An 18,173-nucleotide genomic window follows, 5' to 3' on the forward strand; every position below is an offset into this window, starting at 1 on the left:
AAATACACAATATTTATATTATTATTTTGTTTTTATAATCAAAATATATTATCTGGCTTTGTCTAATTTAATATTTTTTAATGAGAGCATATGAGTCAAGCTGTGGGACTTTTTTTTTTAACCCAAGGATTTTTTTTTTCCCCCCACAGGCCTCTTTTATAAGTGGTTTTATATCTAGCCAACTTGTCTTTACCATAAACCTTGAAAATAGCAGCTTAGGGCAGCCCTGGTGGCTCAGTGGTTTAGCTCCGCCTTCAGCCCAGGGCCTGATCCTGGAGACCTGGGATTGAGTCCCATGTCGGGCTCCCTGCATGGAGCCTGCTTCACCCTCTGCCTGTGTCTCTGCCTCTCTCTCTCTCTCTCTCTCTCTCTTCTCTGTGTGTGTGTGTGTGTCTTTCATGAATAAATAAATGAAATCTTAAAAAAAAAGAAATAGTAGCTTATATTGGATTTACAAAATTATTAGACACATGTTTTAATCATCAATGTGCTTTTGTTCACACTACCACTGTTCACAGTTCTAGCTTCATCTAATTAATATATTTTCTGGTTTCACCATATTCAAGAAAGTTTATTTATGTGTATACATAGACTCCACAAAACCTCAAATACACCATCACAATATAAAGATTGGTCAAGACTGAAGACAGCATTAGCACCTCCATCTCGTTACCATTTTGCTAGGTAGAAGAAGAATCATCTTTTAAAAATACACCATTTTCTTGTTTCAAATTCAATTTTACTGGATTTTATGTAGATGGACCTTGTGCTGTTTCTTTTTCCTTTATTTTGTGTCACATGTTTTTCTGGGAAGATGGAAAGTGGAAGGTAAAGAGAATGGAAGGACAGAAGGGAATGAAAGTAAGCTGGAAAGTACTAGAAGAAAGCAATGAATGGCTGTATATTGCCATCTCATTGACCGTACACTTATTTTAGCCTTTCCTCTTTCCCAGCAAAAACCAAATCACATAATTAAGTCCCATATAATGTTAGACAAGTTGAAGTCTTCAGAAAATAGTTTTCCAGGATCCTAGATATTTTAACTGCCTATGTTGGTAAAATATAAAAATCAACTGGTTGTGTTTAAGATAGAAGATGTTAGGGGCATTGTGAGTGAAGGCAAATTCACCTCGATATGAACCAGATACCTATCTATATTTGAGGACCCTCTTAGAGAATACCTTTGTTCCAAATTGAGAACCATTTTTCAGGATGAAAAATACATTCTTCTAGACTGAATACCTACTAGCGTTTATTTTCTAAATGTTAAAGTTGACATCAGAAGTCTACTGCTGTCTTCTGTAATTCCATAAAATCTTTGCCCACTTCAGCCTTCTCAATTGCAAAGTTAGTCCAGATGGAACCATGAAATTTTTGCAGCAAGTTCTACAGCACATAATTTTGTTCAATAAAGTTATTATGCCACACACAGCTGTATACTGCCATATAAATGAGCACATGTGCAATCGAATCCTTGTATTATAAGTTTTATAAGACTAAAATTGAGATTATACAGCCATACACAATAATTTATTTGAAACATCAACATGTGCGTTGCTCTAGGGTTACACAAATGGTGCCATTCCTTTTCCAAGAGAAAGCGTTTGTCATTTAATATTCAGTATTAACACAAATGTTTTCCTCAGAATTATAATCTAAATTAGGTGCTTTAAAATGCATCAATATATCATTAACTTCTTACTTTAACATATTAGATCTATAGAAGAATCAATTCTCCCTAACAATGGTGAGAGAACCTAATCACTCTCTAAATTTACTTTTAATTAGCATCATCTGCATTAATTGGTGTAGCTGATAGCAAAACATTACAGTGCATTGCTATTTTATATTTGAAATGTAATACATCTTTTGGTCTCATGTCTCTCCAAAAGAACCTTAGCCATTTTTTTCTGCAATCCCTTAGTAAATATTTTCAGATGTATTGCTCAAGAATTTTCTTTAGGAAAATAACTATGTGAGGCTATATTAAGGATGCACTATTCAAATACGTTTCTGAGTAACTATTTGGTGTTGAGTTCCTGTGAATGTTTGAGAATATCCTAAAAAAAAATATTTATCTCGCTCCTCCACCCTTTTCTTTGAAATTCACCGACTCTTGACTAAATTTTGGGGTGATGCAAGGGCATGGTATGTAATTGCCAAGGAAGAAGAAAGGAATCTACCATTTATTAAATGTCTGCTACGCCAGTGACAGACAGAGTTGGTTTTACACACATTATGTTTTCACAGTATGAAAGACAGTCAATGTTTCCTTATTGTTCTGATGGGAGGAAAAATGAAATACATACATACATACATACATACATACATACATAGAGCTCTGAGAAGTTTAGTGTCTTTCTGAAGGTAACATAGCTAGTGTTCACGTTCACATCCAGCTAGTGTTATAGATGTTCTAGGTCATAACCATAGTTCAGGTCCTCTGACCCCAGGTCCGAGGCTCTTTCCTCTACACCATTCTGATGGTGTTCCAGCCTCTATCCAGCCATTCTTTGGAGAGGAAAACTATAAACAATTAATAACAAGCTTTCCTATCCAGTGAAAGACCAAAAATTGGCCTAATCAAGATCAATTCCTGGCATTTGACCAGAGTCCCATAATTTTGTGGGGAGAATAACAGCTTCTTTAAAAATTAAATATTTTCTTCCTCTTTTTTTAAATTAAATATTTTCAAAACTACTTTTTTTGGCCTAATCTGACTTTCTTTTCGTATATCATTTCTCATTTAATGATACCACTCTCCATCTAGTTGCCTATAAGAAAAATTTTAGCTGTTCCTCATTCCTCCATCTTCCTTATCCTCAAATCCAATCAATTCCTCAATTCTGGGGGTTCAACTCTGGAAATATATATTTAAGGCAGCTCTTTTCAAATATTAATGTGCTTTGGATTCCCTGGGGAACTTGTTAAAACATAAGTTGCTGGAGGTAATAGATATGTTTAGTACCTTGTTTGTGGTGATGGTATCACAGGTATATTCATATGTCCAAACTTAGTAAGATGGATACATTGAACATATACAATTCTTCACATATCCATTTATGACTAAAAAATAAGTTGCTGGACCCCACATCAGAAGTTAGATTCAATAAGGTCTGGGATGATTCCCCAGGCATTTGGCGTTTTTGGCAAGTTGCCAGGTAATGGCTATTCTGGTCTGAGAGCCACATGTTGAGAACATGCAATGTTCTAGGGCATCCTTTCACTCCTGTCCTCAGTATCACATCATACTCTCATCACGTCTTGGCCAGACAACCACAAAAAACAATCATCACCTTTCCCATCCCCGTCTCCTATCCATCTTGTACAACTTTACTACATAAAACCACTAATCTGATAAGTCTAGCCAACTAATTTACATCTCTTGAATCTCTCCAATGGTACATCACTGCCCAGAAAGCAAGACGATCACGTTCATTTCATAGTTTTCATCTACCATGCTCTTCTGTTTTTCTAGGATGTTGCCCTTGCGTAAAATGCTCACCTTAATCTCATTCCTACTTACCTTTCATATTCTCTGAGGACTATATCCAGACTCCCTTGGCAAAGTTCATAATGCCCTACACTGATTTCCTACTGTGCTTAGTACTAGTTCAATTGAATCATACTGTGTTTAATGATCACTTTGGTCCCTTTAAGGATTTTTTTTTATGTACCTCATCTTCCACTAACAAAAAAAAAATTAAATTTCTTTGGGTACTTTATGATTACTTCTGTCTCCCATTCCCCAATAAAAGTTAGGAGAAAAAACAGATCATTTGTTTGGCCTGCTGACTTTCCTTTATTAAGTGTTCTTTAAAAATGTCTTGATTACAAATATATCATTCAGCATACATTATCACCTCCAACACTCTATGTTAATGCAGAACTGTACTGAGGAAAGAGTTCAACATTATCTGCATGATTTTAGAAAAACAACTTGTGTAGGCATGTGTCTCTGAGGCGCAAATATCTAAATCAATAGACAGTTATTTTTGTGTAATTTAAGTCACTGTCTTTTAATATATACAGATTTTGTCTTGATCAGTGCTTCAAGATTTGGCCTGTCTACACCCTCAGTTTTAAGATTTTTACCTGATATATGAATGTGTCAAATTTACTGCCATCCACATTTATACTTTTACAATATAAGCAAAGTCTGAACTCTCAGTCTATCAAAACACATCTCCTATACTAAATGCATTTTTAACCTAATGAAAGCTTCATCCAACCAGGGCTTGAAATTATTATGGACTAAATTTATCGCAAAAATAATTTCCTTCCATATCACAACTTATTACTAATATTACTTTTATAATTTTAATAATATTTATAAAATGATAAAAAGAATGGTATAAGTTACAGAAAACTGTAAAATAAATTTATTTTTTCTTCCTCGATCATTTAATTTTATTATATCTATCTTTAGCTGGTACATTTTCCAATAAAAGTTACCTGCATGGAAATAATATAAAGCTTTCAAAAATAAGGTTTCTGAAAAACTGCTCTTTCAATTGCTCTGGTTTGAAGAAAAAAAAAAAGGGAAGAAAGAAAATGCCCAGCATGTGTTTATATCATGTTTAAAGTTCACTAGTTTTATTGTTATATGTCTGTGGCAATTAGCAGCCATTTTACCTTTGTCCAATACATAGTGTAAATCAAGGTTTTCTAAGTCCAGTTAAACCATTTTTATCATCTAAAAGAGGAAAACAATTTACGTATTTCAATTCACAGTGTATCTTAAAAGATGGGTTTGATTTAAAACTCCAAATCATTACCTTTGGAAAAGTCTTTGAGTTGTTTCATGTAAATACACAAACAGCCAAATTCTAACTCCTAACCACTACGCTCATCTCTTATCTTAAAATCGAGCTGTGTTACTTCCCGATATTACAAAAGCAATGGTGAGAACAATGTCTAATCAATTATATTTACAACTAAGACAGAATCTTTCTGGTTTCTGACAAAGTGAAAAGGTGTTACCAAACCTCTGCTATGTTTTTAGTTTCTGGAGCTGCTCTTCAACTAACAGTGGCATGGCCCAAGATCATCTCAAAAGGTCTGAGCAGGTGTGTTAAGCTAACGAAGTCTCTTGGAGAGGCAGAGACTCGCCTTTCCTCTTTCCTTTATTTGGTTTTGTTTCAGAGCCTTTTCTTTTTCATGAAAGTTATCGTCTTTCTATCCATGCTGGAAAAAAAAAAAAAAAAAAAAGGACAGGAACTGAATGCCTTTCTTCTTGTATGGCTGCTGTGTTAGTTAGGAACATAGCAAATGATTCCAAATTCTGAGGAGATGTTCCCTAATTATAACCAGCAAATTAAAATGAACAACTCAGTTTTCCTATGTCATTGTACACTGGCCTTTGGCTAAGACTGTTTGGGTGAGGTGACAACTGTATGAAGTTTTTAGGAGACTTAAGTGATAGGAAAATGTAGTACTAAGAGGAAAACAAAGGGGGGGGATCTAAGGAAATACCTTGATTTGTGCGTGTGTACACACAGGCATGTGTATGTGAAATGGAGAAGACAAAGATAAACAGGAAGGTAGATAGATTTTTGCATATTTATATATTTCTTTAAATACAAATATATGTATACATACACATTGTGGTAGGCAGACTAACCAGGTCTAAGTCTAGGAATCTGTGAGTACTTCAGGTTAATGGCAAGAGGAGGATTAAAATAGCAGATCACTTGACTTTAAGATGGGGAGATTATCCTGGATTATCCAGATGAACCCAATGTAATAATAATAGTGTCTTGTAAAGTGGAAGAAAAATGCAGAGGAAGAATTAAAGGATGACAGCCTTAGAAGTATTTGGCAACATTGCTTTGAAGATGGAGGAAGGGGCCCTTGGCGGAAGAATGTGAGGAATGGCCTCTAGCAGCTGGAAAAGGCAAGAAAAAGGCTTCTACCTTAGGGTTTCCAAAAGGCATACAACTTTGCTGATACTTTGATTTTAGCCCTGTGAGATCCATTTTGGGCTTCTGAACTCCAGGACTGTAAGATAATACATTTCTTTTGTTTTAAGACATTAAGTTTGTAGTAAAATCTGTTAAAGCAGCAATACTAAATTGGACATACGCATATGTACACTTGCCTCATTGTTTACTCATTCTTTTGTGATTAAGGATAAACACTGAATTGATGTTGACCAACACAGATCACCCATAAAAGCCACAAACATAATTTAAAATTTTCTTGTAGCAAATTAAAAAAAAAAATAAGGGGAAATAAGTAAGATTAATACTAATGTGTTTTATTCAACCCAATATATCCAAAATATTATTATATCAATATGTAATCATGATTGGATTATTAATGAGATATTTTACATTCTTTTTATTTCTACTAGGTGTTTTGAATGTGAAATGTGTGTTATATTCATATCACATCTGAATTTGAACTGGCCACATTATCAATTGCTCAGTTGTCAAAATTGGCTAATAGCTGCTGTATTGGACAGCACAGATCTATATAGAGAGATGCTTTAGCTTTCTGAAGCCAATTTTGGTGATGGTTTTGAATATATCAATATAATTAAAGCTACAATTTTAATAATGTATCTGTTATTAATAAAAGATAGTGACTTTTTATATGTTTCAAAGTGCATGCACTTTGACTTTTGTCCAAACATTGACAAAATGCTAACAGGACCATCTCAAGCTATGAATTATTTTCAAATAACTAAGTAGGAATTTATGGTATGCATTTAGGTGAGCATGCTGGAAAGCAGATCTTTGAGTTTCATTCAAATTTGTTTTTTTATCACTTATCTTTTCCAATTTGAATTTCTGTTTACCTACTCTAGTTTCACTCTTAAAAGCTAGAAATCACATTTTTGTGGCACAAAATAAACTAAAATAAGATGAACTTGCTTCTTTATATCTACTTCTGAATGGCCGTTTACTCATATCACAGCCTTGCTGCCACAGAGCTGTCATGGGTCATGGTGTCTATTCAGAGAGACGAAGGCAAAATACCCAGAGTACTCCAGGTGAAAACAAAGATACTTCATCATCCTCTCCCATGGCTGCTAATTCCACAGATTCCGAATCTTATAATGTGGGATAATTTACATAAAGACAAAATGCATAGTTTATTCTTAGTGAGACTTTAGACATTTTACAAAAAAAAAAATAGTAATTATAGATTATGAGAATTGATAATCCTTCTGAGGAATTTTATTTCAATGGAAGCAGGTATGAGGATTTTCCCCATTTCGCTTGTTTTTCTAAATAGTGCTGATACTTCTACCAGCATTTTATTTTATTTTATTTTATTTTTTTATTTTATTTTATTTTATTATTTTATTTTTTAAGATTTTATTTATTTATTCATGAGAGACACACACAGAGAGAGAGAGGCGCAGATACAGGCAGAGGGAGAAGCAGGCTCCCCCGAGGGAACCGGATGTGGGACTCCCAGACCCCAGGATCAGGCCCTGAACTGAAGGTAGTCGCTCAACCCCTGAGCCACTCAGGCGTCCCTCTACCAGCATTTTAAATAATTCTACAAATAAATAAATAAATAAATAAATAAATAAATAATTCTACTAGTATTTGAAAATATCAGCCAGGCAATGCAATCTTTTTCACTGCCTATGTATACATTCTATCCAAATAACTAGCAGCCTAGCATTTTTTTTTTACCTTTTCTAGTTTCCGTATTTAAAAATTTGGGGGGATGTTATAAGCTGTGAACATACACCCACACAGACACACCCTCTTCTAAACATTTGGTGGGCAGTACAGCTGGTTTTTTATTTCAAGTTTATCCTAATCTTCTATTTAATTTGCAATGAACTAAATCTTCCAACCTTAGACTTTTTTTTCTAAGCATCATCACTATTTGACAAAACCCTTAAATCGAAGGTGCTCTTCAAAACTCTTAAAATATTTTCTTTTCTGTAAACATATATTAAAATAAACCCCTACATGGGTTTTTGGTTTGGTTTGGTTTAGTTTTCTTGGACCTGGCTTTAATTTGCTTTTCTTATAAAGCTGTAATAATATCTAAGCATGTATCTGATCCCCAAATACGGACATGCTGTTTTTTGACAATCGTCTAATACATGTGTTAGGAACAGGTTTACCCTACAATTAAGAAAGTATTACACTTTATGAATGAGGTCATTCATCATCATTATCAGTCTCCATAGTATTTCGCTATTTTGATGGTTCTCTATATATTTCTCTATATATTTTAATTCAGTCTAGATTATGGATTCATTGGACACTGAGCACCACAACTCACTTTGGAAATGCAAAACATCACAACCTGATTTCGAAGTATATGAACACCTTATTTCTTAGATTTACTTAAAAAAATGTCAAGTAGTTTCTATCCATGGGAAATGTGGAAACTCGGGTCAGAAGAAGCATATGCTGGCCTGTATCTCAGCTCCCCCATCTTTACACACAGAGGAAGTGAGCAGAAGTGAACATCTTAGAAAGCTCTGAATCGCTGTTGGACACCTGGGGATTGTTTGTTCAAAAAGGAGTGAGACAATTGCCCTCATTGGGCATTGACATTAATGACAGTAGTTAGAGGAGTGGGAATGAAGTACATATTATATGTGTTTTAGGGTTAGTCATTTTTTCTTTTTTCTGTTCCAGTTGGAAATGGTCACATCCTTCCCTTTCAGCTGATGTGACTTGTAAGATCACAGTTTGAAGCCCTCTCATATCACAAGGACTGTTCCCTAAGTTTGGCTATAATAAAGAAATTGGTCCCATCTGAAAGCCAACGGGGTACATTGCTCAACAATTTTACTACTAAAAGTAAAAACTAGAAGCTCAAGAGGAAGCATCATTGTATTAAATTCATTTCTCCTTCTTCGGGACAATTCTTTAAATACTTGAAAATAGTATCATTTTTTCCCAAACTGTACAAGATTGTTATACTGAAGCAGCCTTTAAGATCACCCTGTATCTTTGTGTAGGCTGTGGAGAAGGAAATGCTAAAACCTACTGGCACTGATTTTAGCTGGGTTAGGAATTTTTAGCCACCTAAAAAAATTTTCCTTTTGAGGACATGTTGTACTCATGACCCTTTATATAGCATTCAGAATGAGACCAGCTGACATGCTGACATTTACTAAATAAACACCACACTCCATGCTTTCTATTACCAGCTCATTTAATCTCCACCACAATTCTACAATGTATAAAGCATTATTATCTCTAGTGATAAAGAAATGGAGGAATTAAAAAGCTTATTCACCCAAGCTCACTCAACTGGTCAGAGAACTAGAACTTGGTCCCATGTCTGTTTGACTCCAAAGCCATGGTCTTAATCCTCGTACCAGAGAAATGTTAAGGACAGTTTCATGGCTAATATCAAAAAAAATCCTTTATAAATTTTTTATCAAAATTCCACTAAGAGAGAAAAGTTGTAGATACATATAATTACACACTTCTACATGTATATAATCCTAATTTGAAAGATGTATTTTAATTATGTTTGCTGAAGGAGGAGATTAAACATGCAGAAACCAATATAAGTCATCTGGAATCAACAGAAGGAGCACTGAATCTCCAAAAGAATTATGACCAGTTTTATTCTTTGGGGTTGATTTCAAATTCACTAAATTTGAAACATTTAATATTTCCCTTTTAAAGTAAGATAAGAATGTATCTAAATCCATACGAATATGGCATCCGCCGGCCAAATGTGGCTATTTAAATTTAAAGTAAGATAGAATAAAACTTCTATTTATTTTTATTTTTTTAATATTTTATTTATTTATTCATGAGACACAGAGAGAGAGAGGCAGAGACACAGGCAGGCTCCATGCAGGAGCCCGATGTGGGACTTGATCCTGGGACTCCAGGACCACGCCCTGGGCCAAAGGCAGGTACTAAACTGCTGAGCCATCCAGGGATCCCCAGAATAAAACTTTTAAATATTAGTTCTTCATTCATACAAGTGCTGATCCAATTGGAACAAAGAACTAAGAAAGTAATGCTTTTATCAAGGATGCTCTACCCTATGTCTCTCCCCCATGCACAGTCTCTGTCCTCCTACCCCCTCTCACAGCTACGCCCTTTGGAAGAAGATAAACTGTTTGTCATTTTCACATTATCTTTAACAGGATCCAGTCGACAAGTTGTCTGTTCAAATGAAGATAAAGGCTGGCCAAATAGCAACTGACATTAAGACTTAAGGGTGAGCACTGGGGCTCTTTTAACATCAGCCAATGGCATATTTCAGGAGACATCATTGAGAACACATATTTCATTGGTGACTTGAGTGCTTCCAGATTACATGGGAAGAGGAAGAGTTTCAAAACAGACAGCTTTTTGAAAAGCATGACATCTGAACTGAAAGAAATACTGTGAGGTAAGAACAAGATGCAGAGATGAGCAAAGCAATGAGAATTTACATCTATAAAATCTTTTTGTAAAGTGAGGTAAATAGGATGGCTTCTTTCCTTATTCTACTCAATCCCAATTTTTATTATACATGTAAAGAATTTTAGGTAATTATTTTATACCCATTATGAAAACAAGAGGACCAGATTATTATACTTAACAATTTCTATAAATGAGTTATAAAGGAGTTTGCATTTTTAAAATGGGAGGTTGAGCAAGATGGTAATTTAGATTGTGAACCCATTAAGCAGGAGTAGGCTCATGTTATGCTTTGTCCCATTTTTAGGAGTTGAAAGTGGTTTCAGTGATAAAGACTGGTATCAGTGGCATCATTATTTTAAATAGCATTAATGATTTTGATAATCACAATAACATTCATCAACTCTAATAAGGGCTTTGGAGTTTGCAAGTGGTTTGCTTAAGTCTATTTAATATCTACTTAATAAGGCTTTTATGCAAGATGTTTGACTTAAATTCTTTAAAAACATTGTATAGTATATTTAAAAAATTGAAAAATAAATTTCAAAAAAAGATTTTGTGTCTATTTCAAAAGAAAAAGAAAATTGGTTATTTGGAGGTATGGGTTAGAATGTGTGAGAATTTCTTTCTTTCTTTCTTTCTTTCTTTCTTTCTTTCTTTCTTTCTTTCTTTCTTTCTTCTTTCTTTTTTCTTTCTTTCTTCACATGGAAGTTAAGAATATTTATGTCAAAACCACAGCACGCTGGAAGAAATTATCTGCTATTAAGGTTTTTATGTTAAAAACATTTCTACAGTATGTTTGTGTGTGTGTGTGTGTGTGTGTATAAACATTTCCCTACTACTTTGAGGTTATCATTGTATAATTTTTCCTCCCTCATACACAAGTTGTGAATTTCCACAAGTGCGGAATAATGCCTAATGCTTGATATTTTTTAATTGACTACATTTCATGAAAATTCTATTATGATGATAAACAGAAAGAGCCAAACAACATTCAATATTTAATCCTTTATATAATTAACTTTGTTTATGATCTGTTAGCCTATTAACCTCTATCCATCAACATTATAATATAATACCTGCATTGTATGTTCATATACTACATACACTATTGAGAAACAAAAAAAATCACATAGCATGTGTATGCATTCTAAAATATTTCTCTAGTCATATCTTGAAGAAAAATTTGTGATGATTACATAAAGTAATGATTGTTCCGTTTCCTCTCAATCTCTCTTTTTATATTAAATCTTTTTTGTTTTTATATTGGCAAGTTGATTGGTAGTGTATTGGAAATATACAACATTTGCCTCATTCAATTATTAAGTAGTCCTCTATTTCCTTGGTCACAAATGTCTAACTCAGTGATTGAGTGGCCTCCAAAACATTGCCAGAGGGTAGGCATGAGGAGAGGTTGGAACTGACATATGTGCTGTGCATTGCCTGTATAAGTACTGCCCATTCTTTTAGTACCTGCAGTTCCTTGGAATGGTGCGGCACCTGGAAAAGGTTAATGAGCATAGAGACTTTCAGGCATAATGCAAATTACAGACAGACACTACACAGACATCGATATACAGACAAGCAACATGCACGCTGCAGGCACACTACAGGTGGCAGATATTACTGCAGCTCTAGCATTGGCATATCTTACAGAAAAATATATTATCTATTTTTTTTCCAACTTAGTGAGATACCATTTTCAAGTACTATTTTTAAAAGAGGGAGAAAATTGTTTTTCAACAGTTTTTAGGTATCCTAGTATATATTTAGCTTGCATTGCAACCAGATATTTATATTACCCTTTTTGTTACAAGTCATTAGAAATCTCCTCAACTTTATTAAATAGATAAATAGATCAATCAATCAATCAATCAATCCTAGTTCGTTTTTTCTAAAATAATTCTTTTTAAAGAAAGCCTGATTCATTTCCATCCAAAAAGTATTGAATGCACATTTCAGGCACATTGTCTCCACTATATTAGATAAACATCTTTACTGCTAAAAATAAATCATGATCTAAATCATCTGCAATAAATATTTTGAATAGATGCAAACTCTCTGAGTTATTAAAAAGTAAATGAGGACTTTTTGATGAAATCAAATTTAAAGAAAAAATCAAGTTGTCAAGTTTTCTAAAAATCCTAAATTACTTGCCTTCAAAATTGCATTCATTGCTCTATGAGAATCATCAAGCATTAATGTACATGCATTAATACTACCATCATTGCAGAGGGCCTGCAGAGAAAGAGTTCTTCCATTCCCAGTTTCATTTTTTAAACAATATCTTGCTATTTTTGTAGCACTCAACACTAATACAGAAGTAATCAAATTAGAATTAGAGATTCATGTTGCAAACTTCAATTTGTATTGCTACAACATCAAAGTAAAAATATTTGCATATCAAAAAGTAAAAGAGGTGGGATTTAAGTTAATTTAGGGTCTTAAACAAAATTAAGTAGGCCTTGATGGTAAATTAAATGATAAATAGTTCACAAATATCAAAATTAAATATATTTATAATTTCAAAAAAATCTCAAGGCCTATGTACTAAATGCTAATGAAAAATGAATATCAGAAAAAGAATGGAATATGACAGTGCATATGGAAAATGTTGGGTTTCTCATATTCTGAGAATTGTTTAAATTTAATTCAGACTATAGTGTTTACAGCTATTTATAACCGAGAGTATGTAGGTGATAACTCAGAGTATGTAGGTGATAATTCTATAACTATCTATCTATTTTCTATCTAGCGCATAGTATTTTGAGCCTAATTATTCTCAATATTTCACCATGTGGGGACATATAATGGCTTTGAAATACTTGTGGGGATAAACATGCCAAATTAATGTGATTTCCAAAAAAAGGATTCCTCCTTTTATCACAGAGATTTTCATGAAATTTCCATCTGCTTGTCACAATGACTAAGGTTTTCATATTCCCTACTTGTGTGGTAATTCATATGGCCAAATTGGGAGAAACACAAAATTTTTATGAATGGATATTTTTGTGCAGTTCATGTCTATGTGCTTTCTAAGGAATAACATGTTTTCAAAGCTGCAAATCTGTCCTTTAAAATAATTCACATTCATGCTTTCTTTTAGCTCAGTCTCATCTTGACAGTGATTTAGTGAATGACCATCACTTGTAATATAATGCCTTCCCTAGAAATTAAATATTCCTTAATGTATCTAGGGGGCATTATGCTCTTTCTTCCCTGGCATACACTCCTAAATTACCCTAATATGTATGAGAAGTATTTTCTAGGTCATTAGTAAATAACTGTGCACTGATATTTTACTTTGTTGTTTCATATTCTAATATTTAAACTAAAACATATTCCTATGGTACTACTTTGAGATATATCTAAAAAATAAAATAACTAGATGTATTCAGATATATTTTATTTTTTAATATTATGTGTGTATTTGGAAAAGAAAGAAAATGCTATTTTATGAGCCATTCTCGTGGTTTTAAACTATGTAACATATAATTTGAGAAATGCTAATGACAAAATTTCCCAGAGATACTATAAATAGTATCCATAACATTTTATAGCTACTAAATGAGGTTCATGGAGCTAATTTGACATCTATAATTGGAAACATTTGAGGTACTAGCCAGGTGTTCTTACAGAAAAGAAATATCAGAAATAAGTAAACAAGAAAAAGAAAGGATTTTCAAGTGGAAACTTGGGACAAAATAGATACAGTTTATCACCTTCTTCTAACTTCCAGTTTTCAAGTGCTCTGTAAGTTATTAAATAATATTCAGATGGATAAGAGGGCAAAATAATGAGTATTACTTTCACTTATTAATGAAATAATATTATCCTTTGATTAAGTTTTGTTACTATTGCTGTTGTTTTTTGTTTGTTTGCTTGCTTTTCCCAGTGAGTTGGAAAAGGGGAAGATATGGGGGTTTGGCAGAACATTAATTAGTTTTCTCCATGACAAAATCAGAGAGGAATGGACTGAAGGAGTCAATCTCTCTAATCTACAACCTATGAGACTAATTTCCATGTAGGTGTGAAATATCACGACGTATTATGGAATTTTAAGCCCAAAGACAAAGATATTCTCAAATGCATTCTGACTATATTAGAATAATTTTAAATTTTAGATAATAAAAATTGAATTGTTCAAGGATCACCTTTGTCATTGCTCAACCATTTCTTCATAATGATATAAAATTATTTATTTTTTTGTTTTTTGACAGGAGGCAAGTGAGTAAGGATTGTCTATACATTTCTCACAGCTTTTGATTTGATTTTAATATAACAGTGATATTTGTTTGCATGCTTTACCTAAGACCCTCATGGCTACCAGCCATTTTTATGGGAGATAATAATAATTCTATTCTCAGGAATATGAAGACAATTGTTTAAAAAAGACCAAAATTGACCTTTTGGGAAGACAGGACGGAGATATGCATATTAATGTAATCAGTAGCTGTCACTTAGAAGACAAGGAAAAATCCACTGCAGGCCAAACAAAACTGAAACTTAGATGTCTACAACTCAATAGAAATTATTAATAATAGAAGGGAAATTTCAGCTTTTAAAGAACTCAATATATGAATTACATTTTCCTTGTTTTTAGAAAGATTAAAAATACCCATCTCAAATCTCTTGACTATTCCAAGCAGAAATTATGAAGTTTTTCAAGATGATTCTCACATAAGACTAAGCTTTGGTTTAAAAGGTTACAATAATTAGTACATTCTTGGATGATGAAGTTTTGCATTGAAAACCATTGTAGTTTATCACAGGATAGAAAAATGGTAGTACATTCATTGGTTATTTAAAAAACTAAATAGACTAGAAGAAATAAAAATAAGATGACAAGGTAATGGACTATTTAAGATTAGATAGCTCAAACTTTCCTTTTGCAAAGGAAATGAAAGCCATAATAGTTAATGCTTTGCTCAGGGCCACACATCCTACGGCAGAGCCAGGAATCAATCACAGTTTTACTAATTCCAAGAATAGGGAATTATGCTTATTTTGATACGAGAATCAGTAAGCTGAAGGAAAATCAACTGAGAATGGGTGATGGTCTATTCTGTGGTAGGAACTATGGTACAATGCATTTCCAAGAAATAGAAGATTCAAGACCAAATCTAGAGTTCCTAATCCAGTACATGTTGTTACAACAGCAGGGGTAGGAAAACACTCCAATGGCAAAGATTCTTAGATGTTTATAGGAGAGAAATGAAGGCCAACCTTTATCCACTTCAGAGACTTTTCTGTTTCAGTGTAGTCTCTAGTTACAACACCAGACTCTACATTAAAACTAACTTCTGCATATTGATCCCTTCCCCTCAGCTCAACTTTACCTCCCTCAGAGTCATGCAGTTATTTTGTGTATTTTATATACTATTATCAATTAATGTATTTGAACTTAGGGTGTGTTTTACTGATTCCCTTAATCCTCGAGCTCTGTAAACAATGAACATAATTATTTTCTTCAAGTCCAACAATCTCAGCACCATAGATACTAGTGCAAGATCATTACTTGCTACCGTAAGAAGCCTCTGTATAGGCAGTCTCATGAATTTATTACAGAGCAAGTGGAATGCTTTTTGTTAAATCCACGCAAAGACTTTCTTCCACTCAGTGGTGTGGAGCACCATGACAGCACTGAATATCAACAGACAAACGGAAATATACTGTTACAATGCTATTATTAGTATTTATAACAGCTCTAGTGCTCTTGATAAATGAAGCCACATTAATTAGTTTCAAGATCTTATTCTCACTTTGGCATATCCACTAGCACTTCTGAACATGCAATTAAAATATTTCAAAATGTCACTTATGTTTCCATTCTACAAGAAATGCATACTGATTATGGCCACTTGATTGGACTAGGTCAGATATATACATTTAGAAATAAAAATATGTTAACAGTTTAGTGGTTAAGAAATCTCACCTACATTGCTTGCAATAAAAAAAAAGAAACTGATGAGAAATAAAACTATCGATGATCATCCAAATGTACAATGACAATATTTTTCTTTTTTTTTCTTTTTTTTTTGACAATATTTTTCTGAATAGAAAATGTTTCCTGTTATGCAATTTGTCTAAAGGTTTCATCCTAGTAAGTTTGCTTTCCTTTTATTTTGGAAAATGTAAAATCAGTGAGGAGTTTTGACGACAATCAGTGACAATGGACAGTTTTTGACATTCCATAAGTTAAATTACCTCTTTAGGAGACAAACAGTATAGTTGATTTGAAGGTTTGATGGTAGCCCATGTACTGGCTTTAGAATTATCACTGACCCTTAAATATTTGGAGATTAGTTTTCATCTTTGTCCAGTGAATACCAAACATATCTTAGTTCATAGAAAGCATAGTTTAAAATAAAATGGTTACTTTTTTTCCCTTTTCCATTGAAAATAAAACTAAATTATAGATTAGACAGATGAAGAGAGAGATGAAAATATACATGCATGCATACAGATATCTGTGTGTCTATAAGAACTGTTGTAATCTTTTTTTTCTAAGTTACCTGGCCAGTGTAAGTCCAACTTGACTTCTTGGGTAGAAGTAGTCAGAAATGAAAGTAAAGCTACAAAAGAGGCACCTGCAGCTACCTTCCTGATCCTAGCAAGAGGCAAAAGATGTCTGGATTAAGTGTAGAGGCAGGAATGTTCTAGGTGCTTATCAGAATTAGACTCAAGTGTTTGTCCAATCCTGGAGTTGTGAAAGACTGGAGAAGAGATAACAGTAGGGGAAGAGCAGGTGAGGGGAAGTTACTGTTAAATGTGAGTGAGGTCAGTAAAGTTGCTGGAAAAAAAACACAACCCAGAAATGCCGACACCCTCCATGGCATCTTACACATTACGTAGAGCATGTCTTACACATTAGGCAAAGGATTAGGAGCCATTTTGCTAATTAATTTGAAGAGGAGAACATTTGAAAAGCAATTCTGGAATTAGAAGTCTGAGTAGTAATGAGAGCTTCCACAGGAAGATCAAATCAAACCTCAGGGTCAGGCCTGAATGGGACCAGGGTTCTGCCTCAGCTGGATGAGAAAGTACCAAACACCCTCCTAACAGGAAACACCAGAGCGTTCGTGGACCCACCAGGAAAAGTGACATGAAGGAGACATATGAGCAGAAATGGGGAGAGAAGTTGGAGGTGGGGAGCTTGCTGGAAAAGCTTGTGAAGATTTCTAAGGAGAGGTGTTCATGAAAGGGAGGAAAGTGGAGAATGACTCGACCTGCCTCTCCAATTTTTCCTCCGCACACTCCCCTTTGCTCTGATGCCCCTGCATTTCTCTGTTTGTGCACCAGCAATAGAAAGAGAACAGAGCCTGGCCCACAAAGGTGAATGCTACTCTAAAGTGCAAAAGATATGAATTCTGACTATCTCTATGCTGGGTATAAAATGAATGAGAGTTAACATTTAAAAAAAAGAAAACCTCAGTGACATAGAGCACAAAGCATTTTCCATATCAGATCGGCATTGGCATCAGAAGTCTTCACAGAAAGGATCAAGGTTAAGAAGGGTGAAGACTGAATCCTTTATTATTCTTGGATGCTGTATTATAATACATAAACTGATATATTCTATTAATTTAAAAGAGGATCTTTGAGGAGCTTGTACTTTATTCAGTGATAGAAGACGGGCTTTTTATTGTCTAAAATTGATTTGATTTCTAATAAAATATTTGCTTCAACCTTGGGCAGCAAGGCAGCAGATAGTTCAATGTGAGACAGTAATATTATGAAAAATTGTGGTACTTTTTCATGCAGCTCAAAACCTCCCATGTTATCCATCAAATTCATTTCCCTTGTAACTAAATCTGT

General features: G+C 33.8%; 1 protein-coding gene across 7 annotated transcripts in view; it reads right to left on the reverse strand.

Moving 5' to 3' along the window:
* PCDH7 (protocadherin 7) overlaps positions 1-18,173 on the reverse strand; it is a 413,531-nt gene that overhangs the window by 142,281 nt on the left and 253,077 nt on the right. The window contains exon 3 of one of the 7 annotated variants that reach the window (XM_072737921.1): positions 11,829-11,855. The exons of the other annotated variants lie outside the window; for them this stretch is intronic. Within the exon in view, the coding sequence (XP_072594022.1) occupies positions 11,829-11,855 (27 nt within the window). The remainder of the gene's footprint in view (positions 1-11,828; positions 11,856-18,173) is intronic. 7 annotated transcript variants of the gene reach the window in all.

The sequence above is a fragment of the Vulpes vulpes genome, chromosome 14 (genome assembly GCF_048418805.1).
Source record: "Vulpes vulpes isolate BD-2025 chromosome 14, VulVul3, whole genome shotgun sequence".
Classification (NCBI taxonomy): domain Eukaryota; kingdom Metazoa; phylum Chordata; class Mammalia; order Carnivora; family Canidae; genus Vulpes; species Vulpes vulpes.